The 22,680-nt window shown below is 42.5% G+C and overlaps 4 protein-coding genes across 7 annotated transcripts in view; 3 read left to right on the top strand and 1 right to left on the bottom strand.

Annotated features, from left to right (window-relative positions):
* Positions 1 to 267: 267 nt before the first annotated feature.
* Positions 268 to 5,819, top strand: gkap1 (G kinase anchoring protein 1). Its single transcript, XM_086173603.1, has 12 exons — positions 268 to 408; positions 722 to 984; positions 2,239 to 2,397; positions 2,487 to 2,564; positions 2,891 to 3,026; positions 3,183 to 3,211; positions 3,424 to 3,579; positions 3,686 to 3,772; positions 4,516 to 4,579; positions 4,683 to 4,753; positions 4,829 to 4,906; positions 5,345 to 5,819. Exons 2-12 carry the CDS (start codon positions 736 to 738, stop codon positions 5,384 to 5,386), a joined length of 1,149 nt encoding a protein of 382 aa, XP_086029729.1. The 5' UTR covers positions 268 to 408; positions 722 to 735; the 3' UTR covers positions 5,387 to 5,819.
* Positions 5,820 to 5,938: 119 nt separating this feature from the next.
* On the top strand, positions 5,939 to 13,808 carry LOC147218291 (uncharacterized). Its single transcript, XM_086173600.1, has 11 exons — positions 5,939 to 7,118; positions 7,211 to 7,302; positions 8,082 to 8,182; positions 8,327 to 8,547; positions 9,081 to 9,233; positions 9,322 to 9,463; positions 9,917 to 10,038; positions 10,146 to 10,229; positions 11,020 to 11,135; positions 11,265 to 11,430; positions 12,063 to 13,808. The coding sequence occupies exons 1-11, from the start codon at positions 6,528 to 6,530 to the stop codon at positions 12,201 to 12,203; spliced, it is 1,929 nt and encodes a 642-aa protein (XP_086029726.1). The 5' UTR covers positions 5,939 to 6,527; the 3' UTR covers positions 12,204 to 13,808.
* On the bottom strand, positions 13,382 to 19,539 carry LOC147218290 (gluconokinase-like). 3 transcript variants are annotated; one of them, XM_086173605.1, is made up of 6 exons: positions 19,435 to 19,539; positions 17,554 to 17,670; positions 17,122 to 17,152; positions 16,941 to 17,027; positions 15,180 to 15,223; positions 13,382 to 14,703 (listed from the first exon to the last, which is right to left on the bottom strand). In XM_086173605.1, exons 2-6 carry the CDS (start codon positions 17,589 to 17,591, stop codon positions 14,337 to 14,339), a joined length of 567 nt encoding a protein of 188 aa, XP_086029731.1. In that variant the 5' UTR covers positions 17,592 to 17,670; positions 19,435 to 19,539; the 3' UTR covers positions 13,382 to 14,336. The 3 variants fall into 3 exon arrangements, with proteins under 3 accessions (XP_086029731.1, XP_086029732.1, XP_086029730.1); XM_086173606.1 differs by having other exon boundaries at positions 19,423 to 19,535; XM_086173604.1 differs by lacking the exon at positions 19,435 to 19,539 and adding an exon at positions 18,104 to 18,227.
* Positions 18,198 to 22,680, top strand: part of frmd3 (FERM domain containing 3) — a 45,614-nt gene continuing 41,131 nt past the window's right edge. For both annotated transcript variants that reach the window (XM_086173602.1, XM_086173601.1), the window contains exon 1: positions 18,198 to 20,371. In XM_086173602.1, coding sequence (XP_086029728.1) covers positions 20,267 to 20,371 — 105 coding nt within the window. In that variant the 5' untranslated portion in view covers positions 18,198 to 20,266. The remainder of the gene's footprint in view (positions 20,372 to 22,680) is intronic.

The raw sequence follows: 22,680 nt of genomic DNA, 5'->3' as shown, positions 1-22,680 counted from the left end.
CCTAACAACAACAAAAACAACAATAATAATGATAATAATAATAATAATAATAATGATAATAATAATAATTGTTATTATTATAATAAATTATACCGCTACAACTACTAATACTACTATAATAGTTATCATCATTATCATGATCAATAATAATAATAATATTTCATCATTAGTATAGTGTAATAACATTACATTTTTCGTTTTCAGCGAACGCGAACACACCCTTTTTGGCCCCAGCGGGCTTCTGTATTCCCAGTTTCTGCACCGGGTCTCTAGCACGGCAGCCTGATAAGTTAGCGAGCAAACGGTGCCCAAGCGCTCAAACAGGTGAAAGTGGTCTTTCGAAACTTTTCAAGGAATCTCCGCCAGTCTACGAGCAGTCTTCGGCCGCACTTACATCTAAACATCTGAGTGAGTCCATTCATGTTTTCTGACAGCCCCGCATCTTTTCGTTTTGCACTTTTTGTTAGCGTCCAGCCGCTAACGAACCCGGCTTAGCTAGCGCTTCGTGTTATTATGCTTCATTTCGTTTGTCACCGGGCTGCTAGCAAATATGACTGACTAGATATCTATCAAGGAATTACCAATCATTTTAGATACGTTTCCCGAACTGACGCTGTGATTTTAGACAGAAAAGTGATTTCCCCTTCAAGCTAATTCGGTTTTCTGACCCGGCTTCAAGCCCGCAGTTATTCTAATTGTATTCTCCTCTCCTGTGTGTCAGTCCACTATTTGGCAATGGCCTCGTCCGCTATGATCACCGTTCCCACCACCGCCTCCCGCTTCGCCCTGCTCCAGATAGACTCGGACTCGGACTCGGAGACCTCCGAGCCGGGCAAGACTCCTGCCAAGAATGAACGGGACTCGTCCGGCAAGACCCGGCCGGGAAAGGCGAGAGGGGCCGCGGGGAAAACAGCTCCGGGAAGCGACAAGAAAAAGGACAAGAAGAAGAAGAAGCGGGAGCAGCAGCAGAGTGAAGCCAACGAGGTCAGGGATTGTTGTTTATTGCTCCTGCCGTGTTTGCATTGAACAGCGGCAGAGACACCTGGCCTCTTTGTGCAGCCACCTCTTGACGGAACCCTTCAGTGGTTTCACTTAGTATGAACTGAAAGTTTAAGCCACCAGTGTTTTTGGTGCAACCGGTTTCATTCACAGACAGATCTTTGATCTATCAAGGAAGAGCTTTCGCGACTATGCAGCACATCTCACTTGCAGATCCAAAGGGGAACCCCTGGTCTTGTCACTTTAGATTATATGTATGAATTAAAAAAACCCTTTCATGTGTGTGGGCGTCCTCATGGTAAAAGAGTATCGGTCAGAACAGAAGAAAGGTGTGCAGGACAGTGGGGAGACCGGCAATGTTTTCTGGTTCAGAGACAGCGGCATTGGGGAAAAGACAGAAAGCAAAGCTTGAAGCAGCAGAGATGGCGATGTTGAAGGTTGTCTTTTGAGAATGGGGAGAATGGAGAGGATTAGGAATGAGTCCATCAGATAGACAGCTTATGTTGGATGTTTTCGGAGATAAAGTAAGACTGAGATAGTTTCGATATGGACAGAGGAAGGATAGTAAATATATAGGTACAAGGATGTTTATCAAGGTTCTCCGTCTTAGCCTTGTTGAGATCTTTTCATGACAACTAGACTTCCATTTCTTCCCTTGAAGACGTTTCATGTCTTCAATTCCCACCGAAGTATTACTAGAAGTATGCTGAAGTTGAAACCGCTTGGCAGGAAGGCTAAAGGAAGGCCAGAGAGGAGATTTCTGGATTGAGTGAAAGAGGACATGAAGTTAGTTGGTGTGAGCGAAGGGGATGCGGAGAATAGGGTTAGATTGAGGAAGATTTGCCTGAAGGGAGCAGCCCAAAGAAGAAGAGGAAGAGTCCCAGAAGTAAAGTTTTGGACATGTAAACACAGATGAATACAGATCTGTTATGCACATACTGACAGAAAACAAAATGCAGAAAGAAGTGATCTCATTTAAAAAAATACAAGGTGACTCCAGTTGACTTTGCTGGGTATAGAAATATCAATAAAGCCTTTTATCATTCAAAGTATTTAAGGCTTCTGTCTATATGTGCATGGTAACACTCCATTGCTGTCTTGAAAAAAATTGTCATGTTAGCCTGTTAGCATCTCTAACTTTGGCACTTGCAGCATCAATCCAACAGAGTTGTATTCAAGTCAGCATTAGCTATGACAATAATACTGCTAGCAATAAAAGTGATCATTTTTTCCTGTCAGCTTCGTAATTTGGCTTTCAAGAAGATCCCACAGAAGTCCTCCGCCCCCCCGCCTTGTATGTCGCTATCAGGAATCGCCAGTGAGCTTCTCACCCCTTCACTGGGGGACCACGGCACGCCATCAGAGGGCTGGCAGCAGTGGAAGCAGAGGGATGAGCAGGTAAGAACCTGATTTGACCTTGCAGAGAACAAATCAGCACTATCTGGCCAAGGTTTTACCCATTTGTTTTTCTTGTCCTTTGTCCATAGATAACCTCTGAACTATATGAGGCGGACCTGGAAAAGGCCTTAATTCTTAGTAAACTGGAATATGAACAACAGAAACAAGTATTTGACACACACACACACACACACACACACACACACACACACACACACACACACACACACACACAATGAATGATTGGTAAATAATGGAAGCTATGTTGCCTTTTCTTGCAAGCTCAGTTCAAATCTCCTTGCCCTGCCGTTTTCCCACTGAATCTTTGGCACTCCCATATTGGGAACCCATTAACTGTTGGGCAAATGTATCTCATTATAATCTAAATTGACCCAGTTTTCACTTAATTGACTGCACATATTTGATACTTTATTTGAATTGTAATTATTCATTTCAGTCAGATTATTTGAATAATGACCTTATCTGTCTTCAGATCAACACAGGCACATCCTCGCCAAAGTCTCGAGGAGGAAAAGAAGGAGGAGGGAAGAAAGACAAAAAGAAGAATCAGCAGACGAAGGACAAAAAGACAGTTTCTCTGCAGGACTTCCAGGCTGAGGGAGGTGTAGGTGAGATAAGTCTTCATTGTTTATTTTCCCAAACAAATTAGCTTGTATCCATCCTATTTGACATGTCATGGGTTGACCAACACAAAAAGATCATTTTAGACAATCACATTTATTGCTTCAATTGATATTACATCAATATGATTTTGCTTTTTGCAGAAAATTTGTGTAAGAAACAAGAAAAAGAGGTAAGTTAAGCTCCCAGGCATCCCTTTAGTTCCTTAACAGTCCACAAAAAAAAGAAAAGAAAAAAAAACACCATTTCAAAGTAGTCGAACTTTTTTTCTGGAAAAAACAAACAAACATCAAATAGCGTTTAGGGTTGTGGATAAGAAATAAAGCAAAATCTATTTGGGGGGTGGAATGTCAGGCTTAACGAGGCGTATCAATCCATATCCAGGAAGTTCGTGGGACTAACCCAGCATTGGGAACTGGGCTAGAGGAACGCTTTTTCAACAAGCTGGAGGACGACGTTACCCGAATTATTCAGCGGGAGAGGCGACGTGAGCAATATGCAAACAGCCATGAAGTCAACACCTCTACAGAGCATGAACCGGTCAGGGGATGGATAGAAACACACAAGAGCAATATATTCATACAATATCTTGATGCGCAAAGTCCACACAAATGCATTTATTTGATATCCCCATCCTCCCTATCAGGACCCTCGGGCAGAGCAGCTCAAGTATGAGTTAGAGAAAAAGGACCAAGAGATTGATAAGCTAAAGAAAACCATCTCACAATGGGAGGTAAGTCAGCGAGCAGTGAACTCTGGATTTTGCTTTTTTGCTGTACCTACAAGATTTTTCAAGATTCAAAGCGTTTGTTTGTCACGTGCACAGTGTAGAAATTTGTTTTCCTGTACAGTGAAATTCCTACTTTGCTGTCCGCAGTGCATTTGGATGTGTGCTGATGTGCTGATAGTAATGTTAGATTGAGAGGACATTATGTTTTGGACATTTGGAAGACATGTGATGTCTATTAACATGTCTAAGTGACAGCTGTCATCAGAATTAGACACTTGGATGTCAGCATAGCAGCTGTATTCACGCTGATATCAAAATGTAAATATCCCAGGTGCTCAACATGGTGCCTGCTGGGAATGAGACGTAAAATGCTGATCAGGTAATTTACATAAAAATACAGACTTGTTAAGTTTTCAGATCCACATAAAAGGCCAATCAAATATTCTGATCAATAAATTGGATGTGCTTGATTCAAAATATTGCCGTCCAGTGTTATTCATTAAGCACCAGAAATAGGATTCTTGTTGGGTTGTCAATGTTTTAAAAAAAAAAAATTCAAAAAATTGCTGTCCTGAAATGGCTGATAATGTATTTTCACTTAATTTCTCCGACAGTCGGAGCTTTAACCTTCATCAAGCAACTGTCGTCGTAGAAACCAACATTGATTTGTTGTCACAGACGAAAGCACAGTCATGCCTTGAAAAGCTGTCAGTGTATTGTGTTTCTATTTCTTCTCATCTCTGCAGGAGAAATACAAAGAAGTGAAAGCAAGAAATTCTCAGCTACTCAAGATGCTCCAGCAGGGAGAGAGTGAGTTCAGAACGATACAAAAGACAGCAGCGTCGCCATTCACTTCCGCCGAAACCTAGACTCAGTAATATCAGTTTGGTATTTCTTTCTCCTTTCCCTCCAGTGAAAGACAAAGCAGAAATCTTGCTGCAGGTGGAAGAGCTACTACATATCAAAGAGGAACTCTCATCACAGGTGTCAAGCAGGAAAAAGCAGACTGCATTTATGTTGCTCGTGAAGGTGCATTTTAATGACATTTTTCTTTTTCAGGTAACATTACTACATGCTGCTCTGGAACAAGAAAGGTCTAAAGTCAAAGGTCTGCAGTCGGAGCAGCCGAAACATCAGGTGAGCGGATGATAAGCAATGGAGATCGCTCCCAACGCCATAGCCGTTCTGTCAAATTGTAGCCATGAGAGAAGTTCAGCCGATTTTACTCCCAGGTCTTAAATTTGCTACCGTGTTGTCTTTGCAGTCTGCAGGAAACCAACATCTATGCATGTGCCTTGTTTCCCTTTTCTAGAGAAGAGAATCTTCAGACAGTAGGTCAGATGGAGGGGAAGAAGAGTAAGGAACTGCAGGGCAAACCTCTAGTTTGGTACATCAGTGCAGAACTTTGAGATTAGGAAAGGCAGAAATGGGACTTTGGTTTTGGTAAAACATGATTCAACATTCACTTTTTTGCATTCACCTTTTAACCTGCCTGAGTTGACCTAAGAACCAACATCTCACTTTGCTTCTGTCCTTACTCACTCATGTGCTGTTTTTTCCCCCTGTTGTTTCCAGGGAAACAAGAGAGGGAAGAAAGGCTCAGAGACCGATCTATAAAGGCCACAGGAGGAAATGACGTGCACTGCAAAGGTTTTTTTAACAAATGAGCATATGAAGAAAATCACGTTATACGTCTTGCATTCAGGGTTCCATTTCTTCTTTTTTGGTTTTTCATGTCAAACTCCGTGTCAGCATAAAATGCATGCCCCTCTAGACACGCACAGCCACACAATAAATGCTCCAGACACCGCAGGATGTATAATTCACCTCGGCAGGATATTAGAACCCTCTCAATGACATTAACTTGAGTTGAAGTTGAAATGGAGGCTTGTTGTAGTGCTGTCCTCTGCAGGCTGAAGTGTTGCACTGCATATCCAGTACTGTCGAGGGCCTTGTGCCTCATATCTTGTGAGTTTTAATGCCAAAACGACAGATGTGAATTTTTTTCTGTCCTCACTGTTAAGTCAATAAATTACTTTTACAGTGAAAACATTTGCTTTGCCGTCCTATTTTACATTTTTTTTTTATATGACATTTTAAACAAGCAGCACTGTTTATAAATGGCCGGCTGAATTCAGTGATTCTTAAACGGACATTTCTTGTGTTGTCTTTGGTCGTTCAGGGGAACCAAAAACTAAAAGGTGCTGAATTATAATAATAGATTTTATTTAAGGCGCCTTACTTGACACTCAAGGACACCCTACAGACATGAAATACTGATTTTAAAAGAAACAATGAAAATTAACAGTTTAAGTGAAAATGCGGTTAAACAAAAAAATATATATCAATCCTGGGAATTTGCAGAAAAATAATATCAATGACAATTTTTCTCAGATTTGTTGGAAAGAGGACTTCATGAGTCAAACTGAGTCCTGGCTCTGCAAAGCATTTCTCATTCAGTGTTTTATTGCGTCTGTACTGTCCTCTAGTGGTAGCTGCCAGGCGTTCACGATGAAACCCAATTTGCCTTTACCGAATAGTTTTTAGGACTGAAATTTAAGATTTTTTTTTTTCAGCGCATGGTTGTCATGGAAATATGTATTTACCTTGCTCGAACCGAAAAAAAAGAGCAAAAGAACAACTGACATTTCACCAATTCGGCATCGTTCACCGCACCCGTTTATATCAGTGGTTATTTACATGCGTGGATTCTCGTTTTCAAAAGTTAAACTGGAAAAATTAGAAATAACTGTAAAAAATGTCACGTCATCCTGGCGCGTCGTGGAGCCGCAGGCGCTCAGCTGCCTTCTGCGGGTCTGACCTGAACTCCGGGGCGTGGAAGGATCCACAAGCCCTTGGGTGGTTTGAGGTGGGAAAAAAAAAAAAAAAAACATGCTTACATCCTTTGCCAGCTTCATCCGCAGTGATGATGGTGAAATCACTTCTTATTAAATTGCACAAAATGTTATTAACCTGGGCTTTAACCCTTTTCCTGCGTAACGTTGGGTCACATTGCCCGCCACTTTCTGCTGACTCATTTTTGAGACTGACCCGCCTCCCAAGGAGCGGGCTGCTCCCTGGAAGCCTCCTCCTCCTCCTCCTCCTCATCATCATCTTCTTCACCTTCATCATCATCATCATCATCATCATCATCATCATCTTCATCTTCATCATCATATCCATCGGGACGGGGATGTCTGACGCGCCGGAGGTGAATCGGGGGCCGCCGTGTCCCAGTTGCGTGACGCCCGACACGCAGATCCGAGTCTCGGTTCAAAGTCTCACGGAAGCCCAGGAACTCGACGTCGGAGGAGGAGGAGGAGGAGGAGGAGAAGGCAACATCCTAAAGGTAAGTCGAGAGAGGTTTGGCTAAAAACTTGCTCTGGAAGATGTTAAACGTTAATGCTGGGGGTTTATTTGTACGGCTTTGCGCATGCGCAGTTGGAATCCCAGCGTGCAGGGCTCCTCAGAGATCCAGAGCACCTGAGTCACTTCAGACAGGGCGGGTCGGTCTGCATCACTGTCATCCAAAGGTAAGTGATAAGTTCTTTATGTAAATCGGAGGAATTGGATCGTTCTATTAAGTAACAGGGAGCATTAAGTTGTATTTTTTCATATTTTGCATACAGGCATTGAAGTCTCCTTCACATGTTTTCTTAATCCTCTCCCAGTGGTGATTTTTTTGAGGTTTACTGTCTAAATCCATCCGTGTGCATGAATTTGAATCCCAGATTTAGGATTAAATGTTCTCTGTACTTATAGTGAGCCTGATTTGGAGAGGCGAACTTCCTGGCATGATTTGCAAAATCACTAATACTGAGAGCGGAGGCCTGAATCCTCCTGTGCACCGAATACTCACATAGTATGATAGTTTTGATAAAGGAGAGGTCAAAAAAAGGCATTATGTAGATAATTGCTCATTCATTCTTCACTGCTGCTCGATCACAGGGCCACATATAGAGACACATGACCATTCACCCCCTCATTCACAGGCCTAGGATATTTAGTGTCTCCGGTGAACCTAAAGCATGTTTTCCAAATGGGAGGAAACTGGAAAGCCTGAAATAAAAAAACACGCAGACACAGGGAGAACATGCAAACTCCCCTGTCTGTAGCGAACCAAGAGCCTTTTTGCTTCGAGACAGAAGTGCAAACCACTCACGTGAAAACATACCAACAAAAACGATAGAAGACATTGTGGTATTATTTAGTGATTTATTTTCTCAGTCATAATGCAAAATGCAGTGGATCTTGTGAATCTGTAGTGTATCACTTTATCTATCAATGGAAGAAATCTTGAATTCCCAAACAGGACTCAGGATTTGTTTGTTGGGGATTCAGCCTCAGAAATGCCTCTTAATGGACATAAACCTGATGACTTCACACAATCTCCCACCCCTGTCCTCAGCCTGGGTAAGAACTGTTCATGAGTTGATTATAGCTTGTCAACACTTTCCCGATTGTTTATGATTTAATTAATATATTGCTGCTGCAGCATGATCATATTCTACACGGCCCTCCAGTGCCTCACACGGGGGTTTAATTATGTTCTGGCAGTGGAAGGTATGGACAGTCTGGACTTGACAAGCAGCGAACCAGGCATCTTCCCAGTGCACCAACACCAGATTGTGCAGCAGCTGCTTGTTGAACCAGAGATGAAGCAACATCTGGGTGCCACTCAGGTGCAAAGTTCTTCCCCAGGCTCCGGCGTCCAGCTCAGCAGACAGCTTATCTTGTCCAGTCACCAAATTCAGCTGCTCCGTCAGACGAACCCCGAGGTCAGAGGTTTGCTTCACAACAAAAGTCAATATTCATTTTTTTTTTAAAGCTTATCGCTTATACATTTTTATGAATGGCATTTAACAGTTTCAAAAAATTAACTGTTTATGTCAAGTGCGTATGTGTGCGTGTTTTTGTGTTAAAAAAAAAAAAAAAACATGGTTGAGTGTCACAATTAGTAGTTCTCATATACATAAGCACCTGTAATGGTGTTTACATGGAACGTGCATCACAATACTCACATAGTAGGCACAAGTTTTAATGAGGGAAAGTCGAAATTGGCATAATTCATTCATTCATCTTTCTTTCGTTATCTATTCTAATGTTCTAAGAGCCTATTTAAGCTGTCACTGGGTGTCAGCAGATGCTGCATGCAGATACATGGGGAGCACGCGGTATAAAACCATGGTGTCATCAGGCTGCACATTATTATATTGAAATATGCAAAAAGCTCCACAAGATATTGTGGTCCAGTTTACTCGATACTTGGTACCTCCTTGGTAGGTGTTTCGGTCTTTGCATCATTTTTCAGGTTCAAGGGAATTTGAAGCGTTCTGACCCGACGTACGAAGACCTACAGAATGAAGAGAAAGCTGACCGGGCTGGCTCAGTGCGGGAACGCAACCTTGCCGATTCCGAAGGTTTGCAGGAAAGTAATATGAAAAAAGATCTCAAACCATCACCGGTACAACTTTGAATGTTTTTCTAGATCACCGTACTTCCTTCTAAAAAACCAGCTCAGTGGCTCAGTTCTCCCCTGGCTTCTCTTTCAGATGCAGACAGGCGTACCGACAGGTGTGACTCGACAGTCGACGGAAAGGGAAAACGACGAGACTCCCTCAGTGTCCTTCTGCTCCGCACACCTTCCTGGAAAAATGTCTCCCGCTCCAAGCACAAACACTGCGTGCACACAAGGCAATATGATATATGTACTTCAAAATGATGCTAGAATTCAGACACGAGAAGTTATATCTCACTTAGAAACATCAAAAGTTACAGATTTTGACACAAATTTTGATCAGATATTCTGACTTTGTTGAGGTGCTCTGTACCTATGACTTGTACTGTATATCTGTGTGCTGTCATAAAGTATTTAGCAGAACTTTCCTAAACTTTTGATCCCCTTTTATTACTTTTGGGTCTTTTTTTAAAAAAAATGAAGTCAATCCATTGGGCTTTTACATGACAAACTTGGTTTTATTTTATTTTATTTTTTTTCAATTTTGTTGCTGCAAATATAGCAATGACTTCTGACATGATAGTATGAATAGTATAAAGCTTTCTAATGTCTCTTGCTGTTCGTCTTGATGAACAGATTATTTCCCCAAAACTGTTTAGAAACTTGATTGTTATTTTTGCAAATGACAGGATTGCAGTCCCTGCTTGAGGAGATCACCAGCAGTCCAGGACTAATGGACAACCTGTTGTCTGGGCCGTATGTCAGCAGCGTTCTGAGGTGCCTCTGCCAGAGCCCTGACCTGGCGGAGCAGGTGCTGCATGCGTACCCACACCGGAAACAATTTACAAACTGTCCATAACCGTTCCGTCATATCACGAGCTGTCATGAGCAATCTCTCTCGTGATCCCTTTGTTTTAGATGCTGCTCAGCCACCCGTTCTTCTCAGGAAGTCCACAGCTGCAGCAGCAGATAAGACAGCAGCTCCCGCTCTTTTTGCATCAGGTTGGTTTGCTCGTCAAATACTTCTTACTTAATGCAACTACCGTCATTTCCAGACTCTTGAGCGCACCTGAATAGAAGCCGCACCAGTGAAAAATAAATGTGCTCATATATCGGCCGCACTTGTCTATAAGCTGCAGGTGTCCACGTTGTAACATGAGATATTTACACAGAAAGATGTTCCACAGAAATATTTTTTTAACTCTTAATTAAATACATTCCAGTAACATCCACAAATACGTACTGGTCATGTTTTTGTTCAAGCAGTGCCTGTAACACAGCTGATGAAAATGATTAAAAGTGAATAACACAAGAGAAAGTCCGTCCATTTCCTATCCCTGCTTTGTCCTACTCCAGCTGATCAATATCCTTGTCTTCTTCCTGCGCACTAAAACCGTTAAAGTCGTCTTCTTGAGTGTCGGAATTGAACACTCAGTAGTTTCATTCGTCCGATATGAGGAAGCTAAATGTTTTGTTGGCGTGAAGCTCTTTAGCCCCCCAAAAAATCCATAAATTAGCCGCATCATTGTTTAAGCTGCAGTGTTCAAAGCGTGTGAAAAAAGTAGCGGCTTATAATTGGGGAATTACAGTAGGTACGGTCCAACGTCGGGGTATCTGCAATTTTTTGGCCTTTTTGCCACAGTAGTGAAATGATCATGTGGCCATCGGTCTTTTATTATCACAGGTGCTTACAAACTCAAGTTTCCAAAGACAAATTTGAAGTTTTTCATGAATAAAAGAACTAAAAAAATCGTACTATTGTTTTTTCTCATTATTAATGGTGCATGCATAGATGCAGAATCCAGAGCTGCTGTCGGCCATGATGAACCCCAGAGCTATAGAGGCTCTGCTCAAGATCCACCAGGGCCTGCAGACTCTGGCTGAAGAGGCCCCTTCCATCACACCCACGTGAGTAATGTTACCTCCAGATGAAATGCACTCTCTTTTACAGCAGGTTTAGAAAAAGAGAAGATTTGAATTTTGTTCATGGGATTTTTTCTGAAAATTCTTTGATATGTCACATTTTTTTGTGTGCAGGGCTGAACCTGGTAACATTGGAGCCGCTGTTGGTGCCGAACCTGAATTTGGGTCTGACTTTGTCCTAAACAGCCAATCGGACCACGTTCCCTCCAGGATAGAAAGGCAGCAGGAGAAATTTGTACAGCAGATGCTGCAGGCGCTGGCCAACGTGAATCATCATGCGGTAACGCGCTTTCCATTCAAGATAATCGCTTCCTTATAGATAAGATATTAAAGCACCATAATCCATGCAAGAAAAACATCAAAAACATTTTTTTGGACATTGTTAGCATTTAGTCTAGATCCCAATATTCATGGTGCAAAAAATAAAAATGCAGAGAACAGATAAATATTTATATATAAATAAAATACATCCAAATATTTAGGTGGGACTTTAAGTAAATAAATAAGTGCTACTATTCAATGTGTAATTGCAAATCAAACCTACATCACAGAATTTATCTACACTTATTCTTTAGGCTAGTTAAGAAAAATTGGCTTTCACATAACTGACTTTTATGTTGCAATAATAATTTAATTAGACATTTGGACTTTACAGCCTTCCTTCCAGCACCAGAACCGGGTTTATTAGGCACTGTAAAGCTTTTATACTTCGGTGTACCCTTTTATGCAAAAATTGAGTTTTGTCTTAAATTTAAAACACGAGATGACACCGAACGACTCACAAAGACGTGTTTTAATTCTTATCTTTGCAGAAACATGAAGGATGGTACTATCGTTTCACGCTGTATCATAACTTAGTGATCGTCGTGACAAATGCTAGTATAACAGCCTTTTCTTTTCATCTCCTGTCAGGTTCATCGTGAGGAAGAGGGGTTCGAGGAAGCGCTGGAGCAGCTGCGCTCAATGGGTTTCAGGGACCGACAAGCTAATTTGCGGGCCCTCGTCAGCACGGGAGGGGATGTCAACGCGGCTGCCCATCTCCTAAAGCTATGACACTCAACGTTCATCTGTTCACACACGGAAGGATGCACTTAACTCACATTCACATTTAACCACTATGCTAACTAACTTGTCTGCATAAGTAACATTTAGAATTCAACATTCAAAAGTAACAGTCAGTCAGCAGTAGTCACAAGAAAAGTATTGCTTTGTCTGAAGGAAATGCAGAGGTACAGAAGAGAACCAAAACATTTGACTCCACTCTTTATTTACTCTGCAGGCTTGTAATGGCTGTTCACATATTCAGAAACACTTCATCTTTTATTCTTTTTCATTTTGCACTTGCTTTTTGATGCTCCGGCTGTTTTTCATCCCAGTACCTCAAAAGACAGACAGCGAGAAGCGTACCATTTATCAACCCCGTGTCACTGAACAACAGACTGCTCTATGCTGTTTGCAATCGCTTGTTGCTGCTTCTTCGGGCTTTAAAGATGTTGAAAGTTATGAACTTAATGTATAGAAGCAGAGAGGACTGTGTGGAGCCTAAAAGTAGTTGAACATGCACTCCATCCAGTGAATGGAGAAGCAGTTATATCAAGTGTTTTACTTAGATTAGTCCACAGGATTATAAAATTCAAGACCAGGAGGCATTCTTTTTATTTTTATCACAGATATAAAAAAAAAAAACTTCACTGTATTGGTCCAAAAATGTAGATTTATAGGGCTAAAAACAATCTTTTCTTGATCTGCCCTTGCACTGCTTTACACTACAATGGCCAGCAGGGAGCAGTTTCACTTAACCTTTCTGGTCAGCAGTTTCACGTGTACATTTCTAAATGATTGCAAATTAAAAAGGTAGTTAGCAATCATGCTCCTTTATCGTCTTCTCCCGTCATGTGGAGAATATAAAACAGCAGTCAGTTTTTTTAATTTTAAAGTAATACCACATGACAAAACCACAGGGTGTGCACATTCTTTAAGTATATTATGGAGGGGAAAAAAAAATGGTGTCCTTTTTTGAGCATGACTCTTCCGACATTGTCGCTCCTGCAGCAGATCAACGACCACACAAGAAACGCAATCATTCATCGGATCCGCGTGAATGCCATCCACTTGACAACCTGCGTCTGTGTGCCTGTTGCCGCCAAGCTGAGGGGGAGGATTAAGTCTTAGGTGGCGTGCACGTCTGCACCCAATGGGTCTGGATGTGTAAGATATAAAAGTAGCCAACGTTTTTTTTTTTCTTTCTGGATTAGAAACTCATAAAATATTAGCGATGAGGCTCGGAGCCGAGTCATGCCACACAAACAGCTCCGTAGTACCGGGCAGGGAACGGGTGGGGGCCTTTGGCAAGGCTTTCCGGGGGATTGTAATTACGGCCAAGTGTGCACGTTCTCATTGAGCCATTTGCTTGGACCAACATGAGTTTCAAACCTTTAGAGCAGTGACATTAAAACCAGTTCTGAGACACATTTGCAGATAGAACGGAGTACAGGTTCAGGCCAGGGTCGAGGTTGGGATTTAATTATATAGCTATATCCTCACTAAAATACTTGCATTTTTTGTCTTTCCTTGTAGGACTTGGATGGCACATACATGTACATCCCCGTGTACCTTTGGTCAATCTAATGAAAGAATAACAGCAAACGGAGCATTGAACCCCCATGTGTCCTTTCCTTCTTTTTACACCCAACACATTTAATATTTGCTTCATCTTGTTTCAAAGTAAACTGCTGTTTGAGTTGAAATTGATCCACACCTTCTGTTCAAAAATTGGCAAAATCATATATCTGGATGAAATTCAGTGCAGATTCCCAGCCCTATTATAACCATCACCAACCATCAGTCATCTTCAGGTAATCAGTGATACAATTGATATCATACATGATGATAAAATTACAGTCCTTTTTTTTTTTTGTGTATGAGGAAATACGAGTCAGCATTTTATCAGCCAAACCTGCTCTGAAGCAGATCAGAACACTACCACTGTCAATTTTAAGGGTTTTGTGACTGTATTTGTCAAGCTGACAATTTGAAATGCTAAAATATCCCATGTAACACACAGGACTAAAAAGATTGGTCTTTGTTTCCAGGGTATTTAAAAATTAAAATCAAATTATTCAACATGTGTGTTTAATGCCAGCTGATGTACCTGCTGCTGGGTCGCCGTCATGTGTGGTTTCATGGTTACAGAACCTGAGGGCCCTTTAGGCGTTCGAGGTGTTTCTCGACCTCCACGGCCAGATCAGAGACGCTCCCGCTGATATCCAGCGGGATGACGTTCTCCTCCGGCAGGGGAGGCTCTAAAGCATCGAACTGAGAAGACAACAGGTCCGCGTTCATGTAATGCCCGCTCCGATTCATAATTCTCTGCTGAATGACATCGTAGCCCCCGTGGAGGAAGAGAAAAAAGACATCGACGGGAGCCGGGAGCGGGGGGTCGTTCTCCAAACCAGAAGAGGAGAGAGCGTCGTGGCCGTGGAGCAGGATCTGTCTGTAGAGGCGCTTCAGGGCGGAACAGGTAACCAGAGCATCTGAGCCTGAGCACCTCTGTCTGAGACGGGGAAAAAAAACAGGGCAGTGGTTTGACACGGGTGAAGTGCAGCCAAACAGGAAATGTGGAAAAACACCGGCGTGTTTGTGCAACCCGGTTGGGGGAACCACTGGAGAGAAGCCGTGCGATGGCGTCTCGGTAGTTGTCTCACAAAATGACACACTTTCCACTCCCGCCTCGCGGCCACCCTGCACTCTCACTTGCTTTTCTCTATCACACGGTTTATAATCCCTCTCCTTGCTTTGGTTTTCATCTCAATTTCTAAAAGCCTCTTTGATAGTTTTGATCTGTGTTGACAGGTTTACGGCCTGCACGTCCTTATTTAACTCCACCGCTCCTCATCGCTTTCTTCATCTCTCTATAGCTCCATTAATTTTTCCCCACTTCTGTCATCCAAAAATCTTGTTTACTCCTTCAGTGTTGTGTGTGTATGAACACACACACGTACATAAATTTTGGTGTATATGTGCTCCTACCTTTGAATTACTTTGTGGAGCTCCAGAAGCCACGGCAATCTGTCCTAAAGAGAAAAAAAAACATATTTGATTTTTTTTCCCCCCTGCACAACAGGAGATAAACCATTATGTGATCTTTTAAAAGGGAGATGATTGATCATCTACAGCAACATATTTCCTCTAGTTGGGAAATATATATTAGTATATTTACCGTAGTATATATATTAGTGTATCTATAGTCAGGCGCTGGAATAGTTTTTAAATCATTTGAAATCTATTCAGGGTTCTTCATCCTCTGCTGATATTTATAGATAAATGAATGAAATGATTAAGAAAATATACTGTGTATATGGCTCATTATGTAATCATCCCCTTAATACAGGCATCGGTTATCCATGTTTACATACACAAGTTTCAGCATTTCGATTAAAAGGAGATGCAACACTCAACCTTATTACTTAAAAGTAATACCCGATGAAAAATGAATACATATGTATATGGAAGCACCAGTATATTTTTCTGTTAGTCATAGAAAATGCCAATATCAGGCATGTAAACCTCTCAACAGCTGGGAGGGTCCAACCGCTGTGCGCCAGTCAGATGTTGCCATGAAGATACAAACTTATTCACCGCTCAAAGGGCCATGAACTGAACCGAGAGACAGCGCGCCGGGTTTATCCATCAGAACACCGTGAATGTCACAAGGTCAGTCCTGATACTGTTAGAGTGGAGACTGTCGTCAGTGGAAGGACATTAACACGGAAACATCAAATCCAATTTCTCCGATCTTTAACGCTCAATTCATCGTCCAATAACCAAACCGAGGCTAAAACACTGTAGGATTTCATGCCATCCTGGCAATTAATCTTCCTTTCCTTGAATGCGATCCATCTCTGCGCACTTTGAGAGAAATCTAAATTAAATGGTTGATTGAGAGGCTCCTGTCTAGTTTGTCCATTCCATTCGTTCTTGGAAACCCCTTTAAGAGAAGCAGTGCAGTTCAGCAAAAACACAAAGATGATTCATGTAAATGCCACTTCCCCAATGTAGATACGAAAGAAACAACGATTACAATCCTTCGCAGGGGGAGGACTAATCACAGGGTTTTTGTATGACTACATCAGCTGTATTTATCTGTATCCATAAATAAATAAACTGACAAGTGTGTGCTGTAGCTTCACTAGAATTGTATTTGTTTACTTATTTACTTAATCAAAAAAAGAAATCAAATAGGGAGGCAAACACAGGGCAGCCATCTTTGTTTGCACTCAAACCGCGAAAAAACAAACAAAAAAATTTAGTTACAGCCCGACGGTAGTGTCGCTCTTGTCATGTTTCAGAGTCAACATGAAGAAGTAAACTGGAATCAGAGGCTTCCCATTCTCTGCCATCCAGACTTCACGGTGCTCTCGCCTGCTTTTCGCTCCTGCCAAACCTCGAACCTGCGATCTGTAATGTTGGCATTAAAAGCCACACTTTTGACTCGGCTTCACTTAATCATCTCCTCCGTGTCTGCGGCTTTTGAGTATTTTCTTTTTAAAACACGCCAAGCCGTGGACATCGCCGACTCCGGGCCAAATCTCCTGCCTTTTTACAGTTCAAGCCTGAGTGGGAGCTTTAAAGCAGCCGCGTTGCACCACAGAAACTTGCTCGTTGCCAAATTTTTGCAGATTTCATTCCGTCTGAAAGCCTCAGCCCTTCTCAGAGGGCTTCTTCTTTTTGAAGAATAAGCACAGCAAAGTAAAAAATATATGTATATCAACACACACTGAGTTCACCCACCTGGTCTGTAAGCGGTTCGCCACGAGACATCTTCTTAATGTTCTCCTGCGAGTGGAAACTGTCCCCCTCGTGCAGAGGCCACCTGAGCTGAACAGCAAAATATGCACAAACTGCGCTCAGAAACAGGCATAAAAAGAAAAATTGATTTGTACGCGAGGAGAGGAACAATGGGCTGACTTACCTTGTCTGACAGGACGGCCCCTAAAGAGCTTCTAGACATGAAAAGAGAAACAAAGACAGAACCATCTGTGTGATTTGGTTACATTTTATGTCCCAGATGTGATTATTCAGTTACTCAAGAATGTAACGGGAGGATTAACTGACAATGAAAGCACAAACAGTTCTCTTTAGAGGAATAACATGCAAGTCAGATTACTCTTCAAATTACAATTGTGTTAGTTCGAAATCCCCCTCGTGAACATCATCGAATGGGGTCACAAAACTGGAAAACACCAAGCAATTTGCACTGGGGTTCCCTAAGTGTGTGTGTGACCAGACGAATGTAGTACAATTAAAGCTCCTCCAATGAGGATCCCTCTGCCAGCAGGGATTAGATCTATGGGACCGATGTGGGCTGCGGTGGGAAAAAGGTTGGACGGGAATGATCACGTACTTCCCACATCCCGAGACTCCCATGATGATGAAGATCATCCTGTGGAGGGTGAGGGGCTGGAGACTTCCCGTACCTGCAGCTCACCACGGCAGACCAGAGGGAGAGACAGAAATATCCCTGCAAGGCAAAACACAGGTGAAGCCCTAAATGAGTGTTTCCACTGTGCCGCGGCACGTTCGTGTGCCGTGGAAAAATGCCCACTTGATTGGTCCAAAAATGATTCATTCAAAGCAATTGATGTCTGGCAGCATGCGGTGACAGGTAGAACATTACTTGCTCTTCCACTAGATGGCAACAGCTAGTGGATGAACCTGTGTATTTACCTGCTGCTGCTCAAACAGGTGAGTAATTATTGATGCGCCGAGCAAAACAGCGGCAGTGATACATGATGGATAAACATTTTTAAAAGAAAAAGTACTCAATCACTTCAAACCTGAAACACATTCCGACCAAAATAGAGGCCCAAGTAGTGGTTAGAAGAAAGTAAAAGAAAAAAGGTGAGGTCAAGATAATGCAATGAAAGTTGCATTGCGTTTGGATTCAGTCTTACCGGGGAACCAATCGAGCGGATTGCGTTGGGGTTGCGTAGTGTGCGGGGAAGGAGGGGGGGCTATTCAGACAGAGCCACGGTCCCAAGCAAACTTAAACGCCGTCCCCAAACTAGACACCCTTCACTTCAAGAAAAGAACACGGACTATTAAGTTTATCTGTGCAAACAGAAACGGGCAGCTTTGTAGAAGAAAACCACCAAGACGAGTGAGAAAGCTGTGTAAGCTAGCTACAAAGTTACTGAACTCAGCTACACATAGTGGCAGACATGAATACTACCTGCCTGCAAAATTATCATAGAGGAAATGCTCGACCCTGGCGCTGTTAAAGAAACAGCCCCACTGGGACTAGTTTCAATTTATGTCATTAAAAATATTTTGACACATTTATTTGGTGGTTAGAGTGCCGTCTGAGGTTTGTAACGTAATGTCTGACGTGGCTCAAAAAAGGTTAGGTAATGGTAACGTATAGTTCGCGAACGTAACAGCTATTTGAGCCGACTCCTTGAAGTGAACAACGAGAGCCGGCTCCCCACCAATCAGGAGCTGGCTCCCTTCGAAACGCTTTTTTTTCCCTTGAAGGCGCACGTGATTGGTCAACATGCGTGGTGAGACTGCTGATCTTTTTCTATTTGTTTGACACATTTAATTTGTATTTTTTGCGTGTTTTTCAGGAGTTGTCTGTGCTGTTTCAGTCTGAATTGGTTAAAAGTTGATTGGTAAATAGTTAAAAGTTCTTGTATTTTATAGTTTATTTATAGCACTGAAGAGTAAAAAGCTAAAATTGGTTTGTATTTTATCATTTATTTTTTGAAGATCTGTTAATATTTGAATTTATATTTCGTGTGTTTTTCAGGGATCCTGTGTTTTACTTTAAATTTGTTACGTATAAAAAAGCTAAAAGTTTATTCTTGTATTTCATAGTTTATTTGTTGTTGCACTGGAAAGTAAATCCATCCATCATTCGTGTGTTTTTCAGGTATTCTGTGTTGCCTGACTTTGAAGTTGCTTAGTATAAAAAAGTAAAGTTAAAAGTTCAAATTAGTTAAAAGTTCACTGTAGAGCTATAAAGGCTATTATAATAGAGTAGTATAATACTTCTTCTTCTTCTTTTTTTATTAATTATTACTTCATTTTGTGCATAATGTTACATTATTATTGGTAATATATCGATTAAAGCAACAAAAAAATCTAAAGAGCCGTTTGGGAGCCAAAAGAGCCGGCTCTTTTAAGTGAGCCGAGCCGTGAGAGCCGGTTCTCGAAAAAGAGCCGTAATTCCCATCACTATTAGGTAACATTGCCTTCAATCATCTTCACCAACCCGAGAACTCACGCTGCCTTCGCTAACGCCTCGCATTTCCGCATTCCCGCATCCCGGTAACCCCGCAACCCCGCATGCCAGTCCCACCGGCTAGCGCTCCGGACTGTTTGTTTGGAGGTCACTTGCGTGATGACGTCACGCGTACGTTTTGCGACGGTCATGCTTAAAGCGACAGAACCGGAACCACGTGGTCCGCGCGGACGCCTCTGACGTCACTGCCGTTGACCGTCGGTCTCGATCAGCGGCCGCCGCTCCGTCACCGCATATTAATGCGTTTTTTGTTGTTGTTTTTTTTTTAATTCATATTCACAAACAGTCCGATTATTAAATATTGCTGTTCATGTTTGTAAACGCAGCGTGATCTCATACACTCGCCGGCAGATTCAGAGTAGGGGAGGGGAAGGGTGGGGAGGTACACACACACACACACACACACACACACACATACACACACATACACACACACACGCACACACACACGCACGCAGAGAGAGAGAGAGAGAGAGAGAGAGAGAGCGTCTTGAGGATATACCAGTGGGCAGGCAGACGACGGTTATAGGCTCTTTCCCCTCTCTACCATCAGTCCATTTTTTTAATCAGTCATCCATCCATCATTCATCCATCCATCCCTCCATCCATTCACCCATCCATCCACCCGCCGATTCCCAAGTGCGTCACTGTGGGTGACAAGCGGCACACACACACACACACACAAACACATACACACACACACACACACACACACATGCATGCATGCATGCGCGTGTGTGTGTGTGCAGGCTGCAGTGCGCGTCCTCCTCCCCGACCCGCTGACATGAGGAGCTGAGACAGAACCGACACAAGGATGAAAATGCTCCGGTTTCGCAGCCCCAGCATCCGGTCCCTGGACCAGGAGATCCTGTGCACGATCCGGCTACTGGACGACTCCGAGATCTCCTGCAGCATTCAGGTACAGTGATGCCTTCACTGCGTGTGAATGTTTGTGGATTATCATCACGTGGAGGCGGGAAACACACACACATACGGATACACACACAACGTCAAATCACTGCGAATTAAATGTATTCCCTTTTTGCATCAAATGTTGATCAATTCCTCATTTGAACTCTGCTTTCATGCACACTCTGGAGGATTGGAGATGCTCCCTGATTCAAATCCACAGCTGGTGGATGCAGGTGGAGAGGGAAATGTGATCCCCTCAGCAGTCCCAGGTTTTATATATATATATATATATATATATATATATATATATATTCATTTTTTTTATTTTTTTTACCTTTTGTATTGGGGACCCATATTGGGCAAAAGCAAGATGCTACAGGGAGAAGTTGGGATGAAGTTTCTGTCAGAGCAGAAGATGCTTCATGGGTGTGGTGATGATAGAAATGATGAGATGGTAGCACTGTTTGGCTTATTGACTGCTTTTATTCCAAAGAAACACTTTGTGTGTGTGTGTGTGTGTGTGTGTGTGTGTGTGTGTGTGCATACCTTCAGTATATACTTCAGAGTAATGCATATCTCCCTTCAAACACTCCATTTCCCCACTTTATTCATTTAAACATTTACTGCCTGGATTTATTTCTTCATGAAAAGTTGACATTTTGACAATCTTCAATACTTCCTGGTGAAAAAGTAATCCCGCCATATTGTCAGTGAGGATCAGCGGATCACAACCAATTCAGAGGGGTGATTATGTTTTATGTCTTTCAATTAACCGACAAAGTCGACATCGTGAACCTTTTTTCAACTACGTCCCCCCAACCCCCCCAAAGCCCGGCAGGGCTGACAAGGTTACTGCCTCCTGATTCCATGTGTCGTTTCCCTTGATGGATAAATTGAACTCCATCCAGCGAGAGGAACCGGGACAGATGGGTCCTTTTTAAGATGCTCTCATGACCTTTAAAGGGAAATGTAAAACAAATTGCCTTGATGAAGGCAAAGCAAACCTTCTACATTCGATCGACCGCCAGAGCAGATTGAGTATTTAAGCAGGAGTGATATCCTGCAGCTATATCACTTATTTGATTCGACTGGATTTCACGCTGCTTCTTTCTTTGCTATGAATCTCAAATGAATGTCCTAGGATTCTTTCTTTTTCTTTTTTAACTGGTTTGAATCAGTTAAAATGATCTCTTGCTTAAGTGTTCATCCCACCACGGATTTCATTTCAATAATTTTGCCTTAAAAAAAAGTTGAGCTGACATGGATGATTTGACAGTGAGGAATATAAAACACGGACATTTGTGGTTCGGGCAAGGATGTCGCTGGTTTGTATGGAGTCTCAATGTTCTCCCCGTGTAAGCGTGGGTTTCCTCTAGTTTCCTCCCACGGTCCAAAAAGATGCAGAGGGTTCATCGGAGCGCTTAAATTGCAGTGACTGGTTATATGTCTGGTTTAGCTTCCAGCCCCCCTACGACCCTTAGCGCAGGATAAATTATAAAGATAACGACAGCATGGAATTAAAACAGGAAGTGAAAACCTCTTGGCGGCGTAAACAAAGCCACATGGATGTTTTCATTCTGCCTTTCACAAACAAACTGGATCATGTGGGGCCGGCTCAGAGGCCCTTGGCGGCTCCCGAGCAGCTGTCGCCGTTTCAAAAAGCAGGAGCCTGCAAATCAACCAGGTTATGACTCCTGTCTATGATACATGCGTACGTCAGAGGTTTTCTGCTTCCTCGGCCGTGGAGTCTGACCCTTACACTCATACTGACTGCCCAGCATGTCTCTTATGAATCATTTACAAAACTCCGTATAAGTGCATCCAACGTAGAGGTGATTGTTGTGCCTACATTCATGTGAACACGCGTGTCTCTCTCTCCGGGCGCAAAAGTGCATTCGAGCCTTGTGTTGACGTCTCACAAAGTTAAGCTTTTCACCGGGACGGCGGGAGCGTTCGGAGTACACGGGAGTGTGTCCGTGTGTCTTTCCGACTCAAGCCCCGATAAGGAAATGGATGTTTATGTTTCTAGCTGACTGCATTTTCCAGAACTTTCTTTAATGGCTTTGTGTTCCAGTGCTGCGCTGCTCCGTCCTACATATTTCATGACATCCTGTGCTCCTCATGCTACACCTCTGCTCCTCAGCAGCAGCTCCTTCCCCTGCACTCTGCACTATTGCACTATTGTCACCAGTGTCAATTTTTTTTATTTTATTTTTTTTTTATGTTTACATCTCTGCACATAATATTTCACAATTGTTTGCTTTCCTTGGCCTAATCGATTTTCTGTGCCTAATAATAAGAGAAAAATCATACCCA

Source organism: Fistularia commersonii, chromosome 26 (genome assembly GCF_037954325.1).
Source record: "Fistularia commersonii isolate RoL2024-O1a breed Wild chromosome 26, RoL_Fcom_v1.0, whole genome shotgun sequence".
NCBI classification, from domain to species: Eukaryota; Metazoa; Chordata; class Actinopteri; order Syngnathiformes; family Fistulariidae; genus Fistularia; species Fistularia commersonii.
This window is presented reverse-complemented; position numbering and strand designations above follow the sequence as displayed.

Bases quoted from the DNA above. Each gene is read 5' to 3' on its own strand.
- LOC147218291 (XM_086173600.1), top strand. From the start codon at position 6,528: ATGTCACGTCATCCTGGCGCGTCGTGGAGCCGCAGGCGCTCAGCTGCC. The intron at 7,303-8,081 runs GTAAGTGATAAG...ATTCCCAAACAG, and splicing joins TGCATCACTGTCATCCAAAG to GACTCAGGATTTGTTTGTTG. The intron at 9,464-9,916 runs GCAATATGATAT...TGCAAATGACAG, and splicing joins AAACACTGCGTGCACACAAG to GATTGCAGTCCCTGCTTGAG.
- LOC147218290 (XM_086173605.1), bottom strand. From the start codon at position 17,591: ATGATCTTCATCATCATGGGAGTCTCGGGATGTGGGAA. The intron at 15,224-16,940 runs GTGGGTGAACTC...TTTTCTCTTTAG, and splicing joins GCGAACCGCTTACAGACCAG to GACAGATTGCCGTGGCTTCT. The intron at 14,704-15,179 runs GTAGGAGCACAT...TCCCCGTCTCAG, and splicing joins CTCCACAAAGTAATTCAAAG to ACAGAGGTGCTCAGGCTCAG.
- gkap1 (XM_086173603.1), top strand. From the start codon at position 736: ATGGCCTCGTCCGCTATGATCACCGTTCCCACCACCGCCTCCCGCTTC. The intron at 2,398-2,486 runs GTAAGAACCTGA...CTTTGTCCATAG, and splicing joins GGAAGCAGAGGGATGAGCAG to ATAACCTCTGAACTATATGA. The intron at 2,565-2,890 runs GTATTTGACACA...ATCTGTCTTCAG, and splicing joins AATATGAACAACAGAAACAA to ATCAACACAGGCACATCCTC.